Below are 25,905 nucleotides of genomic sequence, written 5' to 3'. Positions count from 1 at the left end.
TGGGTGGGTGGGTCAGTCTGTGCATTTCTTTAGGGGACATTGCTCCTGTAGATGATGCTGATATTGATTGTCACCTATGAAGGAGAGACAAGAATGTCAGTAAACTCCACTGGACATGCCCAGCTATGATTGATATTGTCACTGGTGCTCTACAGGTTGTCCATTTATTTTTTTACTATGATCAACAAGTGATCGAATATGTGACATTGTTGATTTTTAATGCAGATAATGATAAGCTGAAATGTATTACTTGCCCGTTTAATAAACATACAGCTGCATTACACATTGTGTAATACCAAAACGCGTGCTTATGTACTCTCGGAACCCGTTTCACAAAAAAATATTGAAAGCTCTAAACATCCCTTATTCAACGACATTGCGTGTGGAGATGATAGATCACTGAGAGGAGCTTATGCACACTCGATGACCTCAGCAACCTTGTTGCTAGGCTGACGTCACATGGCATTGTTTCACCGATGGCTCTTGCAACAAAATTTCCCAAATTACATCATCGGGTATTGTGACGTGATTGTAAACTTTGAGGTGCAAGGCCCCGTTCCACAAGGCGATCGTATTGTAGTGCAATGACAGTCGTTAGTCTAAGTTAAAGTATGTGAATTGCAATAACCTTAGCGCTATGATAATTTTATAGAACAGCAACTGAATTCTGGACTGTTGTATTGTATTAAATTCGTACTTTTCAACTTTTGACGTGTTTGAAGTATTATTCTGTTAAACTCAATTAGATTATGCCATGGATCGTGTAGGTGTCCGCCTATTCATACTCAATAGTATAATTCTAAAAACGTTATAAATACCCTCCATTGTCTCTTTCATTATTGCCAATTACTATCAAGTCTTTGCACTGTACAGGAACACCAAGAGAAAATGGCTGAAAAGAAAAAGAAGAAGAAGAAGAAAGAGAAAAAGAAGAGGAAGAAGAAGCACAAGAAGCGACACAGTTCCAGTGACAGCAGCTCTGAGTCAGAGGATGATGAAGAGAAGCTGAAGAAGGTGAGTTGTCTGGCAAGTGATGGCAATCATATGTTAGTGGAAGGCCACTTCAATGAGTAGCATAGGCTATGTCTTCCTTGCTGTGTGTAATTCCACCAAGAGACATCATATTTGTTCTACATGCTTGAGAGGCCCCTCGGAATGATCTTGAATACTTGTCATTGATAGTGAAGGTCAGATTCACTCTTAGGATCATCCATTTAAATATGTTTAATGCTCACAATAAGTCAAGGAAGATTCTGTAGGCCAATGAGACTTGGTACAATGTCATCCTTAGAGCAGGCCCCAGGTAGTAAAAGTCAGAAGTGACCTAAGTGTGAGGTGAAGGTCATTTATTCGTAAAGTATGTTTGCCATTTTCACTAAAATGCCTTTTCTGCAGTTTTAAAATCTTAAGGTAGCCAGGCACAGTTAGGGCACATTGAAGAGGTGGGAGGCATGCAGTTGTGTCTTTTTTGTCTAGTCCTCTATCAAGTGGACTTGGTTGAAATTGGCATAAGTCTATCTTAAATTTGGACTGGAAAAAATCAACAAACATTCAAATAATTAACCCAAATTCATGCATTCCAATATTACTGGGAGTTTGTTCCTGAGAATGCGATGGCGTATAGTCCAATGACCAATGGTTTGGAAGATTTCTCTGTCAACCACACACTTAACCGTCAGCCTCTCCCTGGAAAGTAATTATCAGGAGGTCAGTGTTGTTAGCGTTTCTGAATGGAAAATTTGCAAATGTTTTGGATCATTTTTGAAAAAAGATGTACAAATGCTGAAGCAAATTGTTAATTAATGATCATTGAAGTTCAAGATACTTAGAGTAGGTCCAGGTGAGCTGTTTCTCTGGTCCACAGCAGTGTTAGAAGGGGAAGGGATTGCTGGGGTCTGGGGTGCCCTTGTACAAAACAAACTTCGTGTTAGGATGATCATTAGCCTATGTTAAAGTATAGGAGTTACGATCACCTTAGCCCAAAGATCCCTCGGTACATTGGCACCTTGGAGGATTGCTGCTATAGTATTTGAATCCAGCAACCCCATTAGTGTTTCATTCTTAATGTTAGGGTTATGACAAGGACCCATTGACTTGTAGGCTTCATGTTGAACACTGACTGACTGCTAGCCCTAGGTTCAGTGGGATTCAAGTTTGATGAGTTGAGTACATTTCCAGTGACTAGATGGAATATTTACCTTCCTCTTTATACAGTTTCAGTTTCATGAGTCATGATGAAATCATGCCAATCCAAACACATGTTGATCTGTGCAATATCATATAACTGATAGCTCATGAGACACTATTAATGATTAGCTTTCATTACTCTATAAAACTTTTCCCATCACTGTTGATTGCACAGCTTAATAGTGTGTGATTTGACAACTGTTTCCATAAACCCTCCTCTTTATAGAGATACAAGCTGTCACCCTCCCATGAACAATACATGTGTGTGTCATGCTTTCTGTGTACACTAATTATAATATTTAGATGCAACATTAATCATGTGAAAACATGCACATCAGGCAGACCTGCCTCCCAAACAATAACTAATGACTATTCTTTACCTTCTTTTGCAAGTTTCACCAAGTGCTGAGAGAGGGTTTTTTCAAAGAATATGTATATGTTTGTGTGCTGCGTGAGGCAGCTACCACTTGATGAGGATGAAAGGAAATTTGGTATCTGGATAGTCTGTAATTTGACCTTGACCATACCCACAAATTCTGACAATTTATACATATAGTCTGTTCTAAATGTAGTTATGAAGCTGAAACTATGGAAGGATGATAAACAGGGCAAAGGCAAGTGTTGAATTCATTTTTATGCCATCACAAATTCAAAATTTGGTTATTTCGTTCTTCACATTTTGCCATTTGTCAACCATTTTCACACATGATGAATTAAAGTTTGATGTCTAGGATGCATTGAATGTAACTTTATGACCCTGCATGCATACAACTGACATGTTTTGCTGCAGTTTGAATTTTGATTCTTGACTTGATCAACACACACTGTCCGTTCATGTTTAGTTTTCCGAGTCAAACTTGATGTATAATGAAGTGTGACACTGTGGCAACACATTTGTGCGCATCGTTACGTTGTTGGAGATAACTTAACAATGATGCAACTTATGGAAGTTTCAAGTCTGAGCAAGTGCATCATCTGTAGACCATCTCTATGGTCTAGTGGATAGAGCATCTGCCCAGAGACCGGAAAGTCAGTTGTTCAATCCCCTGGCCATGTCATATCAAGAGCCATTAAAAGATGGTAGTTGTTGTTACCCTCCCTGACACTCCACATTAAAGGGATAGGAAGGACTGGTCGGCTTGGAATCAGTATACTGCTTTTCTGAGTGGGATATACATGTTAAACCTAGGCATGGTATCTCAGTATCTAGTGCTTCAATAATGCTATTAAAAGCAGACATACACATATGAATGCATGGTGCTATATAAGTGTAATAATCTTGAACGCGATGTTAAACTTCATTTTACCTCACCAGTAGTTTACCAGGTGCATTGTAGAAAAACATTGTACAATTTGCCTTTTTTGTGATTATTATGAAATGTTTATGGATTATTGAGAAACCTCAATTACAGAAATCATTCCTTACACAGAATCATTGAGTTGCAGTCATGCTTGAAATAGATCTAGAATTTCAGAATAAAACAAAATTACATAGTATTGATTTTAGTAATTGTTTTCAATAGTATTCAATACAGCTGGATGCAGTAATGTTGCTTCAGATTTAAAAAAATGAATCACAGGATGGAATGATGACTCATGTCAGAGTCTTATATTCCCTGTAATGTCAGTCTGGGGGTTTTGCAATGATGTTAACTTATATTTGCCCCACTAATCTCACATATTTATGAGCCAGTTTTGCTGTTATAATTGTCTTCATTCACTTTCAAGCTGCTTGGGAAATTAACTTCCCCAAAAATGTTTGTGGTTCCCTTTTTTGAAGAGGAGTCTTCTCTGGCAAATACATTTCACCCTGACTTATATGACCGCTTAGGTCTAATACATTTCTGGAGCAAAGTGGTTAGCAATTCTTGTCAGTACCAGTGAGAGACTATGACGTGTAATAAGTTCCTTCTGTTTTGTCAGATGTTTTAGTAAGATTGTCTCACTTTACATATACTGATGTCTCCATTGGGACCTGTCTTTCATGATGTGTAAATGTCACTGGTGTTGAAAGGGGCCATGCATGGCATATGTGCCACAATTCACTTTACAGAGTTACAACCCTTAGGCATGTCATTGATTTTGTGTGATCAAATCCCAGATTAGTTTCTGGGTTTGTCAGCACCATATCAGTGATTATGGGTTTTACCAAAGCTGTTACATGCCATGGAAGTGGTGTGTGTCACGTGTCCCTTTACCCTGGTAATCCCCTTTGCAGGTTAGAGCCCTTGTAATTCCCTTTGTAGGACAGAGCCCTTGTAATTCCCTTTGCAGGACAGAGCCCTAGTAATTCCCTTTGCAGGACAGAGCCCTTGTAATTCCCTTTGCAGGACAGAGCCCTAGTAATTCCCTTTGCAGGACAGAGCCCTAGTAATTCCCTTTGCAGGACAGAGCCCTTGTAATTCCCTTTGCAGGACAGAGCCCTTGTAATTCCCTTTGCAGGACAGAGCCCTTGTAATTCCCTTTGCAGGACAGAGCCCTTGTGATTCCCTTTGCAGGACAGAGCCCTTGTGATTCCCTTTGTGGGACAGAGCCCTAGTAATTCCCTTTGCAGGACAGAGCCCTTGTGATTCCCTTTGCAGGACAGAGCCCTTGTAATTCCCTTTGCATGGCAGAGCCCTAGTAATCCTCTTTGCAGGACAGAGTCCTTGTAAATCCCTTTGCATGGCAGAGCTCTTGTAATTCCCTTTGCATGGCAGAGCCCTTGTAATTCCCTTTGCATGGCAGAGCCCTTGTTATTCCCTTTGTAGGACAGAGCCCTAGTAATCCCCTTTGCAGGACAGAGCCCTTGTAACTCCATTTTACATGGCAGAGCCCTAGTAATTCCCTTTGCATGGCAGAGCCCTTGTGATTCCTTTTGCATGGCAGAGCCCTTGTAATTCTCTTTGTAGGACAGTGTCCTTGTAATTCCCTTTGCAGGGGTAGATTTATGAAACACTCCACTGTTCGCAGATCCAGCCAGTGTGAACTCCTAAAATCTCACTTGCCAACAGAGCCATATAAAAATTATATCTATACATCTGCCAAGCCACTATCTTAAAGGTCAGTAGTCCACTGCTATTTCTGCTGGTCTCTCAGCAAAAGAACCCACATGTAAATAAGTTAAATAGACCTCTACTATTTCTGCTGGCCTATTGGCCTTAAGACCAGCAGTTCCGTCGCCACCTGTTTTGACCCAGTAATAAATACACTTAGCAAGCTCTCATCCTTTGTCTCCAGGCATTACAACGTGAGGCGGAGCACCAGCGCAGTGCAGATCGGCTTTTGGCAATGGATGAACGGAAGCGCCCCTACAACAGCATGTATGATGCAAAGGCTCCCACGGAGGAGGAGCTAGAGGCATGGAAGATGAAGAGGCAGCGAGAGGAAGACCCCATGGCAGCATTCCTGTGATTGCTAATGCAGTTGTTGTAGCTTACAGGAAGCTGTTATAGCAGGACTTGGCAGATGCTGGTATTTCTGATCTGATCAGCCTCATGGGACCTCTTCATTAATGTAAAGGATTCGCTGACATTGGGATGTGTGAACAGTGTTGGAGTTATTTACAGGTGATGTCATGCAGGTGTTGGACATGGAGTACCTGGGAATTTACTATATCTGAAACAACTATTACTTTGATGATGCTAATGCAAAATAATTAGTTATTATACCATGTTTATGTTATTCATTAAATTTCATTGTAAGGATGTATTTCAAATTATTGTTTCTGAATTTTTGAAATGCCCAACACAGTAAACTGGACTAATAACAACTTACACATATTTCTTCCAACGCTGTGTAAACTTCAGACGATCTGCCATGATTCGTCAATGATGTTACCACTCCCACATAAACATGATAAAGCTTCTTACATCCTGCAGCTTTGTGGTAGTGTGTGGAGACCATGATCAGTGTGGGTCGAGTATTCCTGTCTGTATAATATACTCCTCACATGAAGTCGGGGATATTTATTTCTCATCACAACCTGACGTGATTCCATGTCCCCAGCACCTCATGCTCACACAAGGGACAGCTACGGAGGGTTTGGAGGCTGGTTGTGTGACCCCAGTAGTGTGGGATGTTGCTCATCATGCTCACACAAGGGACAACTACGGAGGGTTTGGAGGCTGGTTGTGTGACCCCAGTAGTGTGGGATGTTGCTCATCATGCTCACACAAGGGACAACTATGGAGGGTTTGGAGGCTGGTTGTGTGACCCCAGTAGTGTGGGATGTTGCTCATCATGTTCACACAAGGGACAGCTACGGAGGGTTTGGAGGCTGGTTGTGTGACCCCAGTAGTGTGGGATGTTGATCATCATGTTCACACAAGGGACAGCTACGGAGGGTTTGGAGGCTGGTTGTGTGACCCCAGTAGTGTGGGATGTTGCTCATCATGCTCATTAAGGGCTGGCTATCGATTCAGATCATAGAGATCGATAATTGCTAACTAAATTTTGATCAGTCATCAATAAATATCAGAGAAGTAACTTTGAGGAAATATGCTCGAAATACCGAAGGAGATCAACATATTTCATACCACTTGTGAGCAGTGACACATTTATGCATTGATTACTTTGAGCACATTTGAGATATAACAAAAACATTTGCTTTCCATCTTCAACACTTGACATGATTGACAATGACAAGTCTGTTTCAGTAAATCTAAACTTTATTTCAATACAACAGTTTATGGAAGTTATTATCAATGACAACAATTTCATATTGATAATCTTTGATATTTCTTCTCATTAACGATAATTCCGATTATTAATCTTTTTAGCCAGCCCTATTTCTCACATTGACCACTTATTTGTCTGGCCCAGATGTGATTGTTTACACATTCACTCTCTCAGTCTTTCACTAATAGTTGTTAATAAAAACAGCTACAGTAAGGGATGTTTCACAGTTTGATTTTATATACCGAATGTTGACAAAATGTCATTTTGTGGTACAAGGTTCACAAAAGATCTTTGACTTGCCTCGCGTGATATTTTTTGCAAAAAATAGCCAGGAATGTAATCAGTGTCTTCAAATGGAAACAGTTGTAACCTTTTGAAAGTGCCCTTCTTGAAGTTTAGCACCTTGTGTCTTCACCATCAATCCATACTGACAATCCTGTTTACTGGATTGGTTTGTAAATACTTTGTACTTGAATGTGCAGGGTTGTTGATACTGAATGATGTCTGAATGTCATGTGAGCATTAACCAGCCGCACGTCATGACGGCCATCAGCGACAGTGTAGTTGTAATGTCAAGACATGTGACCTCCAAAATGTCCTGTAGCCCCAGAAAAGATATTTAAATTCTACATGTTCTAGTTTTCAGTTGTGAAAAGGGACTACTGTGATAACTCAATGTCCTCTACCTTGTATATCACAGCATCACTGTAATTTTCATTTATTGTTTAGTGTCACACTCAGCCTCATTCCAGCTATATTACAGTCCAGACCAGACAAACCAGTGATTGATAATATGAGCAGTGGTACTCGCCATCATGTATGATGATGCACATTCAAACAAATCACCAGGTCTCCAAGCCTGACCACATGATAACAGCCTCATCGTACAACAGACAATCACCACAGACAAACACTATAGTAAAAACTGTTGTCAAACTTTTGACTCTACTCTCAATACAGATGCTGTCTAAAGTCATATCTGTTTCTTTAGCAGCAGAATCTGAACAAAAAAGAGCAACTGCTTGTTTCCTAACATCTTTTTATTGCACGTGCATCTGTTAGAGTCAAGCCAGGACTTGTGGTGACAAGTATGATGTGTTATGATTCATCATAATTCCATGCTATTATGCATGCAGTTTTATGTGCATCCATATTCGTTGATTTGAAAATGTACATATTATGTGTATATAATGTGAATAAAATTTTATAGATATGACAGTTTAATGTTTTATTTTGGTAAGCTGTTGTTCATAAATGTGCTTGAGTCTAGGTTTATCCTTCCGTTGTTAGCTCACCTGAATTTGGTTATTTGAGGATGTATGATGTGTGGGTGTGCCATGTGGTGGGTGTGTCATGTGTAGGTGTGTCATGTGTGTAGTGTCATGAGTGGGTGTGTCATGTATGTGGGTGTCATGTGTTGGTGTGTCGTGTGGATGTGTCATGTGTGGTTGTTTCATGCTTGGGTGTGCCATATGTGATTGTGTCATGTGTGGGTGTCTTGTGTGTGTTGTGTGTCGATGTGTCATGTGTGGGTGTGTCATGTGTCCATGTGTCGTGTTGGTGTGTCCTGTGTGGTCGTGTTGTGTGGTTGTGACATGTGTTGGGGTGTCATGTGTGGCTGTGTCCTGTGTGGGTGTGACATGTGGATGTGTCGTATTGGTGTGTCTGTGTCGTGTGGATGTCTAACATGTGGGTGTGTCATGTGTCCATGTGTCGTGGGGATGTGTCATGTGTGAGTGTGTCGTGTGGGTATGTTGGCATGCGTGGCTGTGTCACGTGGAAGTGTCATGTGTGCTGTCATATGTGGTGTCATGTTGATGTGTCGTGTGGGTGTGTCATGTAGTTGTGGCAGTGTCGTATGTTGGTGTGTCATGTGTGGGTGTGTCATGTGTGATTGTGTCATGTGTGGGTGTGTCATGTGTGGGTGTGTCGTGTGGATGTGCCATATGTGATTGTGTCATGTGTGGGTGTGTCATGTATGAATGTGGGTGTGTCGTGTGAATGTGGGTGTGTCGTGTGGGTGTGTCATGTGTGATTTATCCCTGGGGTTGCAGGTGAAATTAGGTCCGCAGAACTTCATGCTTGTTGGAAGAGCTGACAAGAACAAGTAACACTGTGTTAAATAGTTTGTGAAAATACTTGTTCTATACATATATGTATTTTAGTGGCATTCAGAAAACACCAATAAGGTAAAGTGTAATATACTACACATTTTAATTTATCTTTATGTTTATGTTTAATTCTGGAAATGAAAAAAATGTTATGTTTCTTTTGGATGAAACTATCTAAATTTTCGTTTCAACACAAATTGGCATTATCATATATTGGTACCCGGTGTTGATCCTTCTTTGTCATCGTATCACAGTTGCCGAAACCAATGGTCATGATAACAATCTCTGGATGTGTGGTGCTGTCATACAGCTGGAATATTGCTGAGTGTGGCGACAAACAACAATCAAACAAACGTTCTGTTAATGTAGAAATATTTAATTGTGTATGTTCCAGAATAAGCCAATTGTAAGTGAGCTACGGAACCTCATGTCACTGTGTTTCTGACATCCTGGTACTGTGTGCGTCATGGACAGTAGCAGATTGGTTTGTCAGTTATGTCTTCGGTTGTCATTATTGAAGTTATTCATCAGAACAGGAGCAAGGATATGGATAGAAACATCTCTATTTACACATTTAAAATGCATACATTCTGGATGAAGGTTCCAGATTGGCACTGAAAACGTCAAAATACAGGAACCTCGATTCGTTTGCCTGTGTCAATTTTAGCCATGGTAATATAGGCAGGCACTGTTGACAGCCTTATGGTGTCAGAACACATGCAGCTTGGTTGAGCAGCTGTACACATGATCACATGATTAATCAGTAGGCTCTGCAGCTCACCTGATAGAAATGTATTTATAAGGGCAAGCTTTTGTTTTAGGGATTATTGCTACCCATTTAGCTTGGGTCAGTAAAGATATAAATAATTGTAAATTTTTGTAGATAATTAGTGTTTATACAGTAATATGTATATATATATTTACTTCTAAAACGGTTTTGTTCTAGTTCAATTGGTTTGCAGTGACCAATGCATTTGATCAGTTAATACTTTTAAAAGGTTAAGAGTTTACCCATTGTGCTCCCCTTCTTGTGGATCTGTTTCCTCATGTATATGAATCGGAATTTCTGTTTGGATTGTAAAAGTCAAAAGAAGGTAATCTGACCAAGAAGTTTCTGTTGCTCTGATATCGTTCAGTAACCATCAAATAGCCAATTCACTTCCACTGATTTACTCTCCTGAACTAGAAATAAAGGAGACCAGTGAGATTGCCTCATCTGTTTCGTATTTGGATCTATGCATAAAGATTCAGAGTGACAAAACACTCTCTACAAGACTGACACAACATTTGAGATGCAGTCGAGCATACTCTTTCTACCAAGAAATCAAAGCGTCATACGACTCTTGCTCAGAGGGTTATCAAGGTTACAGCATTCCAGGCCTCTGAAGCTTACAAAACGTTTTATGGTTGGCATGTGGAGGACATTTCCAAATTTGACACATCAGTGACAAAAGATGCAATTCCCTATTTTGACATGTACCAGATGTTCCCGTGTCTTTAACAGGTGAACAACTGACTTGCCTTTGCAAGTGTTTTCTGACGCGTGTCACCGGTGGGGCAGGGTACGCTTACCTTATCGCGGACACCTCTTAGTATCATCACTATGTGATAGTGATTCATAAACACAAGCTCATGATATTGTCGGAATCGTACAAGGTGTCCTGGCCTAGATCCTGTCAAAATGGGATAGTAAAAGGGAAATTTAGACTTACTGGCTCGATGTTACTGACTTACGAAGTCATAGGGCTTCAATCTAGAATACACATCAAAATCAGGCAGCAAAGACTTGCCAAGAATCCTGCAAGAATAAGTACTTTCAGGACCAGAAATGTTGACGATTCAGGTGAACTGAAGACAGCAGATTACACACGCTAGTTTCTCTTACATCACTGATTGGTAAATATTTCATGCACTTCCCAAAATGGTTATGATTTAGAAGGTCAATCTGCACAATCCTGCCCCTATTTTATAGGTTTGAGTTTTAGTTGAGATATAGAATGCCATGCTGATTTTCCTAATGAGTTTTTAACCATAATGTACTGCTTGGTTAAAGTATTTAGGTGACAGCAATTAAGAAGTGAAGAGAAATAATCACGTGTGATCTTACAAAATGAGAGTGAATCCCTCTAAAGGACGTAGAATCTTGGAAGCTAATTGTCCTTTGTTATTGGATCTGACTCTCTGCCATTATGACACTGAATTTCCCGGACTTCAAAGGCGACACAAGGTCAAGGTCACGTTTATTGTCAAGGACTGTCCCATGCAGGGGATAATTTCTTTTCCATTTCCACCTCATTAATCATTGATCAAGAACTAACTCATTCATTCGCTCGTCGACTAACTCCGGACAACGTCCTCAGCAAATACAATGGAACTCTGTTATTTCGAGTTTCCCGGACATCGAGATACACGGATGTGACCAATACCCGGCTATCAGAGGGATAGAAATACACTTGATATAAAACAGAAATCGGCAATATCAAAGCATATGGGCCGTCTGACTTGTTATTTCTGATGATTTGACCAAATTTGTAGGCACACCGTTAATTGTAGAAGTGAAAAAAGCCAGAACGTTAACCATTTCCTGTGTACTGGCAGAGACCATATCGGTACATGGTCACTGGTACTGGGATGGCCAGTATTTGAATTTCAAAATGTAAATATAACAATAAATTTAGCATATTTAAATACTTCAGAAGGTTATGTGGTCTTTGGAAAACAACGCAGTTTAGATCTTTAAAGACAATTGAGATCGTTCTGTGAACAAAAACAACCCTGCAAACTAAGCACAATCACACAGTTACCAGTTGACCTTACCACGTCTATTGGCTTTCTCTGAGTCATTCCAAGCTTTGTAACGATGTCAGTTTAGTGTCTTGAAGAAACCATTTAAACGAATTTACAACCAAAATGATCCCGATTACTTAAAAGCATTGACATTAAGAATCGTATGACAATGCTTCTTACGAGATTAGTAGCAATTAGCATTCTTTGTAGGGACAAGCACTAGAGAAGCGCATCTGAACACACACGTCACCAGGACGGAGAGACTTCGTTAACTGGAATGTAAATTAGCTTTAGTTTTTTTGTATTGTTAACTCTTGTTGACAGTATTCCGGGTCGCAATAGTCCCCATTACCCCATGCATCTCGGCAGTGCCGTCTAAATGGTGCGAGCAGGTTTGGTGTCTCCTGATTGCGTGTCACATCGCACCCGGAACGGAACATTGCTGATACTTTCTGTCATTGGTGTACCTGGTCAGGACTCGGTTATTTATAAGCTGCTGTAATATAGCTGGATTTTTTCTAGTTATTACGGTGTTAAACAACAGAAATATAGTTATCAAATCACTGTCTTGTTTATGCAAGAATGTCTACTTGTTAATATTGCCACACTACCAGCCAGAGGAAGCCCAAAGGTATATTTCGTGTGCAGTACATTTGACTAATTGTATCTAAACGTGTACATTCGCATACTTAGAGTCATTAACGCGACGTGCCTCCACACCACGCCATCGTCAGAATATATTGCTAATGTAGCGATTCTTAGAATTCTACGATTTAAATGGGGTGACTGATAGAGTGAGTATGGTTTTACTGCCCATTTAGCAATATTCCAGCAATATCACGGCGGCGGACACCAGAAACGACTTAGATAGGGATTGATTGGTTACTATGTGTCCTCTTACCCTGTGTGTGACTCCTTACTCTGTGTGTGTCCCCTTACTCTCTGTGTGTGTCTCCTTACTCTGTGTGTTCCCTTACTCTGTGTGTGTTTCTCTTTACTCCGTGTGTGTCCTTTTACCCTGCGTGTGTCTCCTTACTCTGTGTGTGTTCTTTTACCCTGTGTGTGTCTCTTACTCTGTGTGTGTCCTCTTACTCTGCGTGTGTCTCCTTACTCTGTGTGTGTCCTCTTACTCTCTGTGTGTCTCCTTACTCTGTGTGTGTCCTCTTACTCTCTGTGTGTTTCTCCTTACTCTGTGTGTGTCCTCTTACCCTGTGTGTGTCTCCTTACTCTGTGTGTGTCCTCTTACTCTGTGTGTGTCTCCTTACTCTGTGTGTGTCCTTTTACTCTGTGTGTGTGTCTCCTTACTCTGTGTGTCCTCTTACCCTGTGTGTGTCTCCTTACTCTGTGTGTGTCCTCTTACCCTGTGTGTGTCTCCTTACTCTGTGTGTGTCCTCTTACCCTGTGTGTCTCCTTACTCTGTGTGTGTCCTCTTACTCTCTGTGTTTCTCCTTACTCTGTGTGTGTCCTCTTGCCCTGTGTGTGTCTCCTTACTCTGTGTGTGTCCCCTTACTCTCTGTGTGTTTCTCCTTACTCTGTGTGTCTCCTTATTCTATGTGTGTCCTTACTCTTGTGTGTGTCCTTACTCTGTGTGCGTCTTTTCTCTGTGTGTCCCCTGACTCTGTGTGTCTCCTTATTCTATGTGTGTCCTTACTGTGTGTGTGTGTGTGTCCTTACTCTGTGTGCGTCCCCTTACTCTTTGTGTGTCCTTACTCTGTGTGTGTCCCCTTACTCTGTGTGTCTCCTTATTCTATGTGTGTCCTTACTCTGTGTGCGTCTTTTCTCTGTGTGTCCCCTTACTCAGTATCTGTCCCCTTACTCTGTGTATGTCTTTACTCTGTGTGTCCCCTTACCCGGACGCGTGGAACGTTGATCATGGTATGACTGACTCCGATCATGTTAGTAGCCGCCCACTCGTTGAGCGGCACATTTGACTAATTGCTGACAAAATCGGAAAATGTTATCAGACAATAGAAACATCTGACCTTAAAATATATAGCCATCAATGTGTCTGGGATTTCATTAAAGGCCTAGAAGATCGTGAAAAATAATTCAAATAAAAGGACACTTTGGGCGATATTTTCATGTTATAATTAACTAAAAATTATAGCAATAGAAAGTTATCAGAAAATAGGAACACGTGACCTTGAAATAACTAGCCATTGATTTATCTTGATTTCATTAAAAGGCATTTACGGGTGTGAAAACTATTTCCATGCTAGGCTGTGTCGGCAATGTGTTATATGTGATCCATAACCGCCAACTGATTCTGTCAGAGCAGCTGTTTGCGGGAGATGATTTGTGTATCGTCACTTCCACATCGAACCTACTCGTGTGAAGTGACAGGAACGTATGTAAGGGCCCTCACAATGGTTCATTACTGCAGTAGTGGTGTTAGCGATGCACACCTCACTTCAGTGTTCGTGTAATTGTTCTGGTCGTTATTTGTCTCCTCGACTCAAGCTGACACCTGTCCGTTATATATTTCATTATTGTTTACCTGTTGACCATGATTCTCTCATGTGTGTTACGTGTAAGGACGAGGGATGCGTGTCCATCGTTGAAGTGATGGAACTATCTTAACAATTAGAGACCAGGGTCTCAAAGTGATCTTAGCGTTACGACCATCGTAAGCCGAGGTTAAAATGTTAAATGAGTTGGCCTGGGCCAATAAGACAGATTTGGACTCAAATGTCGGAAAATTTTCGCATAATTTCCGACTTCGAGATTATATTCTGAAATAAAATAAAATGACGAGATACACACCATACCTTAATGAGGTCAGTCATACTCTATACTGTAACGAGGTAAGTCATGCTCTATACTGTAACGAGGTAGGTCATACTCTAACGAGGTCAGTCATACTCTATACTGTAAGGAGGTAAATCATACTCTATACTGTAACGAGGTAATTCATGCTCTAGCGAGGTCAGTCATACTCTAACGAGGTCAGTCATACTCTATACTGTAACGAGGTAAGTCATGCTCTAACGAGGTAAGTTATGCTATAACGAGGTCAGTCATACTCTTTACTGTAACGAGGTAAGTCATGCTCTAACGAGGTCAGTCATACTCTATACTGTAACGAGGTAAGTCATACTCTATATTGTAACGAGGTAAGTCATACTCTATACTGTAACGAGGTAAGTCATCCTCTAACGAGGTCAGTCATACTCTACACTGTAACGAGGTAAGTCATACTCTATACTGTAACGAGGTAAGTCATGCTATAATGAGGTCAGTCAAACTAAATTTTGTAATGATGTCGGTCATACTCCATATTGTAACGAAGTAAGTCATGCTCTAACGAGGTCAGTCATACTCTATATCATAATCAGGTTAGTCATACTCTATATTGTAATGAGGTTGGTCATACTCTATACTGTAACGAGGTAAGTCATGCTATAACGAGGTAAGTCATACTCCATATTGTAATGGGCTAAATCATACTCTTTACTGTAACGAGGTCAGGCATGCTCTAATAAGGTCAGCCATGCTCTAACATGGTCAGGGATGCTCTAGAGAGGCCAGCCATGCTCTAACGAGGTCAGTCATGCTCTAACGAGGTCAGCCATGATCTAACGAGGTCAGTCATGCTCTAACGACATAAGTCATACTGTTACGAGGTAAGTCAAACTGTAACAAGGTAAGTAATACTCCATACTGAAACGGTTTCAGCAGTGCTCAAAGGAGGCAAGTCAAACTGAAACGAGCTAGGTTAAACTGTAACAAGGTAAGTCATATTCCAAACAGTAACGAGGTTAGTCATTCTCTAACGAGGTAAGTCATATTACAAACTGTAACGAAGTAAGTCATTCTGCAACTAGGTAAGTCATACTGTAACAAGGTAAATCATAATGTAACGAGGTAAGTCATGCTCCATATTGTCACAAAGTAAGTCATACTGTAACGAGGTCAGTCATAGTATAGAGAGGTCTGTCATACTGCAACGAGAAATAGTCTGCCAACTACAGCCCAATCCTTCTCCAGTTTGTGTTGTGGATGATGTATTGATATGTGATATGACCATTACCCTGTAAACATGGCTAATTCAATGAACGAGTGGAGATAAACACCCGGCCTTATTAGGATCCCTTAACAAAAAACGTTGTTTTTAAAAAAAATGAAAATTGAAAATTAAAACAATACTACATCCAATCTAATTCAAATAGCCACTTTTTTATATCAGACTCGATTCTCATTCGACAGTCACTGCCCTAGTTTGTATTTGGTCATAGATTTGAAGGTCATTGGAGAGTTTCTCAAGGACGTCATCCCTGACATGACCTTTTCAAATCATTACACTGGAATAGCAAATTGCTCAGAATTTGAAAGATAAAAGTTAATGAAAATTCCACCGACTTCAGTTTTATGCTTCTATCAATTTTAATATCATTTTTCATGGTTTTGCTATAAGCTAATGTCCTCGGATTTGAAGTTACAACATATATTTTTATCGTTATTTTACGTATGAAACTTCTTCCCCCGAAATCTATCATTCCAAACTCAAGTGCTTAAACTGAAGTTTAAAATAAGAGATGTTCATTTGCCGTGTGACAACATCAAACGAGAAATGCACTTAATTAGATGCCTGCCATCTGCAGTTAGACAGAGTCCAGAAACCAGTGCAAGTATCGTTCAGTGTTTCTAACTCTGTGGCAAAGTGACGGCAAAACGTTGTATACGGCTACGTTGGTGACGGGGAGCTGGCGTTCGACACGTTCAGCGTCGCTTCCCATCGGGCTAACACCGAGGCCAACATCATCTCTCTGATTACTGTGAGACAGGTGTAATCACGCAGTTAATGACCTGTCAATCATTCCCGGTAATCAGCTGAATTACTGCTGTTGATCAGACGCGTGCTTCTGTTTCCTGAAACGTATCGTAGAAAAGTTGAAAATTAATGAACCACTGTTCAAAATACTATTTGAGTATAATTAAAAAATAATTACTTTAGGATAATGTTTCGGTCGCATACTGGTCTACTTGACCTATTCTGTTACTAACAAAAAACCTTGGCGAGCAATGGGGAGCTGATTGTTGTGTGTCAAAGGGAGTTAATTTTTCTTTTCCTTTAGAGTTATGTCCCTTGACGACTCCGATTATGATCTTTCATCTGTCAGACCAAGTCGGGCTCTGGGCACATAAACATCATAACGACCTGCGCAACAGGTCGGAAACACTCCTTTATTTGTTGACGTTCGTATACCATGGAGATCACGTCCGGTAACATTATGTTAGGTAAAGATGGCACACAATAAGCTTAATCAGAGAACCCCCCACCCGAGATGTACGAATGCCTTTCTGACAAACATGGTAAAGGTGTTGATTTCAAAACATATGTGCCCCCTTTGGCATTTCGGATGAGAATCGGCCCTACTAACCTCAGTAAGAGTCGACTGGAATGTGGAAGGGCCGAGGTTCGATCCCCGCCCACGACATACCAAAAGACGTCAAAAGATGGTATTTGTTGTTACCCTGTCTGGCGCCCGGCATTAAAGGGTTAAAACAAGGACTTGTCGGCTTGGAGTCAGTATTCTTTGTCTGAATTGGTATTTATGTTAATGTCGGCATCGTATCTAGTGCTATAAAATCGGCATTAGTCCGGACTAGTACACAGACACACTCACTCGCGCGCGCGATACACGCACGTCGCCACATAAGTGCAAAAGTCTTGAACGCGACGTTAAACCCCATTTCCCCCCACCGACTGAAATGGAGTCTGTGGTCGAGGAGTAAGACCTTGAAGACTCGGAGAAGAAGATCGGGGATTTTACAATGGAGGTGTTATACGAGATTGTGTGCATCCTCTATCCCCCCGAATTATAGCGCCCTTCCTAGGATCTGGAACGTACGCAGAAAGCGCTTACTGCCAATCTTCAGACAGGCCAAGCAAACCAACGAGAATGCAAAGAACGAGGTGAAATATAGGGCCCTTTTTAGCCAATAGGAAGCGCATAATGTAAGAAATTAGGAAATCCTTTACAAATCCTTGGAGAATTATAAGATGTATTGAATTTGTTCGCATGAAATTATGTTTATACTTTGTTCCTTTCAACCACTGCATGTTTGCAACACTAAATGCACAGGTAAGTCAATAATGTGTAAACACGGATGATTTTTTAAGGTTTCCAGGAACTGTTTTGGGGATGTTTGAACATTGTAGCACAGTAAAGCATATGGTTATCATTTCCGCAATAATTACGTTATTAGTCATCTCTGAAGTCCACCAGTTGGAAGTGTAAGTATGTGATGTGTAAACTTTTCAGATATTTCTGGGTATATCCGATGAAGTACTAGTAGACCAATAGCAAGGTATTCATTCTGGCATTCACACATACGAATATCACAGATAATGAACACACACCATGGTAAATGACGTGTAGACATTTGTAAGAAGGTTATTGTGTGCTCATCCACAATAATAGACTGGGCAAAGACAAAGATACTGGGCAGGTACCTTGATAAAGAAGGAGTTTATTCTCGTGCATCACAAAGAGTCACAGAGACTATACAGCTCTTATACGATTAAACAGTACAATGATATCTTAATACATACATAGACCTTTTCTGGTATATTTAACTATTTTATTTTATAATAAGTGGTTTGTAAGCACATTGCATTAGAAATATGATTTGTAGAAGTAGCTATTTATAGAAGTATTGAGATGATAAAATATTTCTTAAGTATGAAAGATTTGGGCATTCAAACAAAAAGTAATACTCCTCTCTCACAGCTAAATTACATAATGTACACATTCTTTGATCATGGTCAGTTTTTTGCCACCTTCCGGTTTCTTCCGGCAGTCTTTGGCTATACAGTCGGAAACGTGCGTACGATGTTCTGAGGTTATAAGGCAGAACAAGTAGATATGATTCTGACAGTGGTATCTGTACAATTTACAGTATTGACCTTTTGATGAAATATTTACGGATGTGTTCCATTGATGGAGAAATTTGCCAATAAGGACAAGTCGTATGGGTGATTATAACCAACACTTGCCAGGTACATACTCATTAAAGATTTCCCCTGACCCACTTTCGATGGACCTAGCGGAATCAAACTTGGCATAGGTATTAGTCTTTCTCCACATAGGAACCACCAAGAGTTACACACTTCTCCCATCGTTTTATGCAACTATGGAGACCTCGCTTGTAAAAGCTCTCATTTTGCGTCTCAAACCAGGACTTGACTTCAGAAATCAGTGTTTAATCATCTGTGAAACGTTTTCCCTTCACAAATGACTTCATGGTTGGAAAGAGGTGGAAGTCAGATGGTGCAAGGTCAGGAGAGTAAGGAGGATGTGGAAGGATTTCATAGCCACAGGACTGCGCTTCTGTCTGAGCAACATGAGAGTTGTGTACTGGAGCATCGTCTTGCAGGAGACGGACACCACTGAAGCATAATAAGCTCCTGTAATTATGGTGAGCATGACCTTGCCTGCAGAGGGTTGGACTCGTGCCTTCTTTGGGGGTGGTGACTGCACATGCTTCCATTGCATCGACTGAACTTTAGTCTCAGGATCATAGTGATGGACCCATCCTGTGTGATAAACCTGTCAAAAACATTTGCCTGGTTTTTTTTGGCACATGTCCAAAAGATCCTTTGAGCAATTGACTCGTTCCTGCTTTTGGAAAGGTGTGAGCAACCTGGGAATCCATCGTGCAGGCACCTTATGCATGTTCAAATTGTCATGGATGATTTTTTTTCCACAGACCCTATACTGATCTTGACATCTTGTGCTAACTGGCGAACAGTTATACGTTGGTCTGCCAAAATGGCGGTCTCCACTTGATGGATAGTGTCCTCATCAATGGCTGAATGGGGGCGACCAGGAATGGCAGCTGTTTCCACAGATGTCCGACCACACTTGAACTGGCGATGCGATGTTTAACAACGTCATATGATGGGGCATCTTCCCCATAAGTTGCTTTCATTTCATCGAAAGTTCCTTTTGGTGTGCGACCTTTCAAATATGAAAACCTAATCACTGCTCGGTATTCTACTGGCTCCATTGTCACACCCTACTCGATCATAACACCTGTAAAAGTGGTAAGATTAATAGTTCGGTGTTGCAAATTCAGACATAACCCATAGATACATGTATCATTACACATGTGAAAGTTCAACCAAATATGATAACCCTAAGTAGTTTAGGGGAAATCTTTAATGAACACCCCTCGTAGTGAAAAGTCCAGACGTAATGGAAACCGGGGTCACATATACTATCTTCAATAGTTCGTAGCAACTTACAATTTCACATAGATGTAGCTTGGAGGTGATACATGAGAGGACATACTTTATAAACTGAGGAGCAAAAGAAACCATACCTTTTAGGTGATTTTATCATATGTTTGATTTTCAATTGAAAACATCTCAAGTTAGCGATGTTATATCCAAAAATGAAAAATTAAAGGCGCACAGTCAGCACCCAAAAATACTTCTACATTGTTTCATTTTTAAACATATTACTTGATTTATACCTTTTAAAAATAGAAAATATATATTTCGCATAATACACAACTGCTGATGGGTGTCATAGACATCTTATCTTTTAAAATCAATAGATTTGCTATTTTCGGCACGACTTTAAAACGTTTCACACATGGTAGGGGTTATGAAGTCTTCATTGTACCAATATATTTGTACACAAAATGACAGAGCCGCAGATCACAAACTGTTGTAGGAATGGGTTATGGATAAATCAAAAGTAACCATAGTTAACCATTTACAATTACATAAAAAACAAACTCTGTATACATTCGTTTGCCCGTCAGTTAATGACACCCGATCAGGCTTTGGTAACATTTTATTCCAGAATTTTATACAGCAATGCTGCCACTATTTGCAAAGTAATCTGTTCTTAACAATACGCTCAGAGCAACATTCTTGGATTCAAACTATGCTCTTTCAGAAGCACAAGCTGCATTTCGGAAAGTATTTTTAAACACGAATCACATGCTTACCCAGGCATAATGAGTGAGTGAGTGAGTACGGTTTCACGCCGCTTTTAGCAATATTCCAGCAATAACACGACGGGGGACACCAGAAATGGGCTTCACACATTGTACCCATGTCGGGAATCGAACCCGTGTCTACGGAGTGACGAAACAACGCTTTAACCACTAGGCTACACCTGGCATAATGAAATAACGTAAATGAAAAATCTATGGCTGTTTAGTGAACTTCGGGAACAATTTCAACAGTGATCGGAGGATAGTTCCGTAGAGCAAGACCCGTGACGATCTTGGGCAGAATAGGTATTCGGCAACCCATGCTTGCCGTAAAAGGCGAGTAACGGGATCGGGTAGTCAAGACTCGCTGACTTGGTTGATGCATGTCATCGTATCCCAGTTACGTGGATCGATGCTCGTGATGTCAATCACTGGATTGTCAAGTCCACTCTCTATTATTTACACAGCTGTGATATTGCTGAGTGCGCGTTAAACAACAAATAAACAAAAACAAACAAAACTGTGGAGCAAACTCTTAAAAGATGGTGTAGATGGAGAGTGCCAGAGAATAATGTGTAATATAGAGGACAGTAGAAAATCATCACTTGCAATGGAATAACAAGTGTCTTTTCCCATGCAATACAGGGGCAAGACAGGGAGAGACCCTATTACCACGAAACGGTTATAACGAACTCAAAGGGGCAACTAATTTTAGTTCGTTATAACCGTAGGTCGTTATAAGATTACATACAGGATATACACAGCAAATGCCCAGGACCAAAAAACAGTACGTTATATCCGTCAGTTCGTTATAAGGGTGTTCGTTATAAACATAGATTACTGTACTTAAAACCTATAAACAGTACATGTAAAGGCCACAAAGGCGACACAGCGAGAGCTAGACACATCCACTTGTCAACTCAATGTCAGTTAGTGTAATTCAATGCAGTTGCATTACCTATATTAACATATAGAGAATCTCACCCCAGTGACTTTTGATATCAAATATATCAACGAGTGTTGATGTCACAATGGTCTGCAACGCACTGCGATTCAATGTAGATATTGCTTGATCTCACCCAAGCAATATCTACAATGGGAGCCAGTTTTGGATGATAAATGGCTGTGTAACATGAGGTTTCGAGCATGTATCAATTATTGACTCTTTATCTGCAAGATTACCCCGGTTACAAAAGTAGCCCTGTCTGTAGTCTGTGTGCTGACAGAGTTAGGAGAGACCTCTCTGTTAATCTCTAACTCTAATACTGGTCATGGTTTACATCTGGAAAAGTAACAAAGATGTCACTATTGATGAATAAAAGTTCATTTAAAAACTTCATCCTTCAAAGCGTAAATTATTAAGAATTTTGCTCTGTCTTATTTGTCTGTTTGGTGGATTTAGCACAACATTCGCGCATGCCCTGATTGACATGGTGAGTCACAAGTTACATTCTCATATTGAAATTTCTCGTAGGTTTTCATAAGGTGATAAAGTGTACAAACTGATTTTAAATTTGAGTTTCACTCAACAGGTTCCTACTTGGCTGATTGCATGGCAACGTGCCTCGATGGCGTTTTCAGTCCCGAAATTGTAAGGCTGGAATTGAAATGGCGTACTACCAAAGTCTGTTTCAAACAAGGCAGTGTGTTTCTGTATTCATGAGCCCTTAGTGTCAACACACTCGTCATCGTCAGGCGTCCACAAGAACGCAGAACACATAACGTCACTCTGTGATATACCCATGAGTGGACAAGATGATGAAACATTACTCGATGAAGACACCATAAATGCGTGGACATCAGCGTCACGGGATTTAGTTGCTCTGGAGATCATTAGTTCTGTGTTGGAGGAGCGTGGACTGGGATGTCACCGTCTAGTAAAGCCGCATCAGATTGGTTGTTTGTGAGGGAGGAATAGTGCTTTGGGACACATGACTGTGTAAGAATAAAAATTGCCCCCTTGACGGAAAAGGGGTGTAGGATTTGGACAACAACATGGAATGTCTGAGTCTGAGTCAAGTTTTTATTCTGGAAAGCACCACAACGCATCACTGAGCATCTGGTGTGTCCACTGAACAACGCGTGTTGTGTGTAACTCTCCATTCCTTATATACTGAACCGCAAAAGAAACGTCACTATGGATAGATATATTAGAAACCTTTTTTGTCCAAACACTGTAAACACACTTTGAGACATATTGAAACTTGGCAAAACTGATCATCAAGGTTGAAATTGAAGTGTCAAATGTTCTTATAGTGAAATACAACACTAGTCTCTGAGAAAATGGCATCACAAGTCAGTATCTCGTGTGTCCACCATGTGCATTGGTGACTGCTGTGCAACGTCGATACATGGAATTGATAAGGCGGTTGATGAAGGCCATAGGCCATTTGAGCCCACACTCTGAGGAACGCCGGGCGCAGTCCAGCTGCAGTTGTCGGCCTTGGTCGGACGTCATTTAGCCGTCTTTGAATCTCGTCCCACGGGTGCACAATGGGATTTAAATCGGGACTGAGGGCAGGGCACTGCATGATTCTGATGCCATTCTGCTGAGGGAAGTCTCTTGTTGCTCTCGCAGTGTTGGAACGGGCGTTATCATGCTGAAACTCGTAGTAGCGGCGACGTGCCAAATGAGGTATGGCGTGTGGTCTCAAGACTTGATCAAACACCGAGCTGCTGTGACACAATTGCCTCTCCCTTGACCGATATTCTGGAAGACCACAGGGCCGACCTTCTGTCCAAGACCAATTGCACCCCACCCTACGATGCTTGGACCACCCCACGAGTCTCTCAACAATTATACAAGCATCCGAATAACGTTCCCCACGGCGTCTCCAGACTCTCTGCCATCTGCTGTTGAGATACAGTAACGGCTCTCGTCTGAGAAGAGGACCCCTCTCCACTAGGTGGAGCCAATGCTGGTGCTGTGTTGTCCACTGAAGACGGCCCCGGCGATGACGTGGTATCAGAATAGGTCCTCGGTGTGGCCTGTTACAGTAGAGGTGTCTGCTCGTCAATCGTTGACGCACGGTGTCCGCACTAATGTGTCGCTGGTGTGTTCCCATTGTCTGTCGAGCAGTTTCCGCAACAGTAACAAAGCGATTTGTTGAAGATGCTGTCGCACAATCTGACGATCATGACGTCGCGTGGTGACGTTTGGTCTTCCAACACGTGGTCCGTCATCTGTAATATTGGTGGTATGGTATCGTTGCTGGAGCCTGTATATGGCCCTTACGTGGACTTGAAATGCATCGGTTACTTGCCGGGCGGTTTGTCCAGCTTGCAATCGTCCAGGGGCTTGGTGTCGCTGATTTCTTGTCAATCTTGGCATGTGGTATAGCAATTCAATAACTTCCGGGGTAGAATAGGTCTTCAGCAACCCATGCTTTCCGTAAAAAGTGACTATGCTTGTCGTAAAAGGCGACTAACGGGTCGGGTGGTCAGGCTCGCTGACTTGGTTGATGCATGTCATCGATCCCAAATGCTTGGATTGATACTCATGATGTCAATCACTGGATGTCTGGTCCAGACTCGATTATTTACAGACCGCCGTCGTATAGCTGGAATATTGCTGAGTGCGGTGTTAAACAACAAACCAACCAATTCAATAACGAATGAATGTTATCCGATCTGGGTGGTTTTTTTATAGGGCAAGAAATGGGGGAACGCATGTGCATTTCAATTTGCACGGAAATCAAGCGCATCGGGTTACCATGGCCGTTGTCGTAATGCGTTTGGGCGATCGATTTTATTATCATCTGTTTTGTTTTTTATCATCTTTTCCCGGACAAGGTAATGTTACATTTTAGAAACTTTGACAAAAATTACCCAGATATTTATATGACAACTGTTCATGCAATGTTATTTGGGGTGACGTTTCTTTTGCGTGTATAATAAAATAATCGAGCTGAAAGACCACTTTTTATAAGGAATGGAGAGTTACGAGGATATTCCCCAACTTTCAACACATCCCTGCTTTTACACTTTGACAAAATGTTCTCTTGTATTAACACTGCGTGGGTCTCCCCTTCCGTCATGCACGAGGAATGCGTTCTCAGCCGCTGTTGCACGTGCATCAAGCTCAGTCGCGAGCTGATATTTACAATGCATGGTATACGCTCTTCATAATTTCGTGGGATCCTAAACGAGTAATTCAGCAATCGCTCGGACATTGTAAATACATGCTGACGGAGATTATGGGAAATATAGAGCCCCGAACAAGGATGTATATGTTTACCTTTTTTTTTTGTATTGGTCAAAGGTTTATCTTATTGCTATAGATATGAACATTGCCAGGTACCCTGCTCTGAAACAGCATTATTTACATATTATTTTGTGCTTTTAAACATTGTGCCAAATAATGAAAATATTTATAAGTTGATTTTACACCATACCTTCATGTGTCGCCGTAGCTGAGGTCGACCACTACACGTCCTCAAATCAAACGATGGGGGTTCGAACCCTGCCGGCGACACATCCGACAAAGTCAAAATATGAAAAAAATAGTTCCGTCAATTCCAAGTGCAAATGAATTGAAATGTTGGTCCAAGATCATGTATAACTGACAAACAGCTCTCCATTCCTGAACAATAATGGAGCGTTTAGACAATAGAATGACGTCACAGGTGTGTTTTAAGAACCAAACCGATAGGAAGTAAGATGAAATGGGGTTTAACGTCGTGTCCAAGATTAATGCACTTATATAGCGACGTGCATGTATAAGTGTGTATGTGGCTGCTTGTACTAGTCCGGACTGATGCCGATTTATAGTACTAGCCCACTTAGACACCATGCCGCAGTTAACATGAATACCCCACTCAGACACAGTAGACTGACTTCGACCCGACCAGTCCTTGTTTTAGCCCCTAAATGCCGAGCGCCAGACAGGGTAACAACAAGTGCCATCTTTTAACGTCTTTTGGTATGACGCGGCCGGGGATCAAACCCCGCGCCTTCCGCTCTCCGGGCGGTCGCTCTACCACTAGACCACGCAGGCGGTCCAAACCGATAGGAAGTGTGTTTTGCAATGTTGGAGGGGTGAATATGCGCCTTTTGAATAGACAGCATCAGAGGGGCTGTATCTACCCCCGGAATAAGTGGTCGCATCTCTCCGCACAATGTTACCTTCATCGGCGGATAACTAGTTTCATTGATTTGATCACCTGCCACCTGTCGCCGAACACTGTCATGGACCTGCGCGGTAACACGT

The 25,905-nt window shown here is 41.2% G+C and overlaps 1 protein-coding gene across 1 annotated transcript in view; it reads left to right on the top strand.

Moving 5' to 3' along the window:
- Positions 1-6,998, top strand: part of LOC139452607 (pre-mRNA-splicing factor SLU7-like) — a 51,530-nt gene extending 44,532 nt beyond the window's left edge. Inside the window, exons 14-15 of the mRNA XM_071234135.1 lie at positions 874-1,014; positions 5,407-6,998. Of these exons, the coding sequence (XP_071090236.1) occupies positions 874-1,014; positions 5,407-5,580 (315 nt within the window). The 3' untranslated portion in view covers positions 5,581-6,998. The remainder of the gene's footprint in view (positions 1-873; positions 1,015-5,406) is intronic.
- Positions 6,999-25,905: the final 18,907 nt, after the last annotated feature.

This window comes from Haliotis cracherodii, unplaced genomic scaffold (genome assembly GCF_022045235.1).
Source record: "Haliotis cracherodii isolate W230 unplaced genomic scaffold, xgHalCrac1.p SCAF_9, whole genome shotgun sequence".
In the NCBI taxonomy this organism is placed as follows: domain Eukaryota; kingdom Metazoa; phylum Mollusca; class Gastropoda; order Lepetellida; family Haliotidae; genus Haliotis; species Haliotis cracherodii.
The sequence above is the reverse complement of the archived record's forward strand: the minus strand, read 5'-3'. Positions and strand labels throughout refer to the sequence as shown.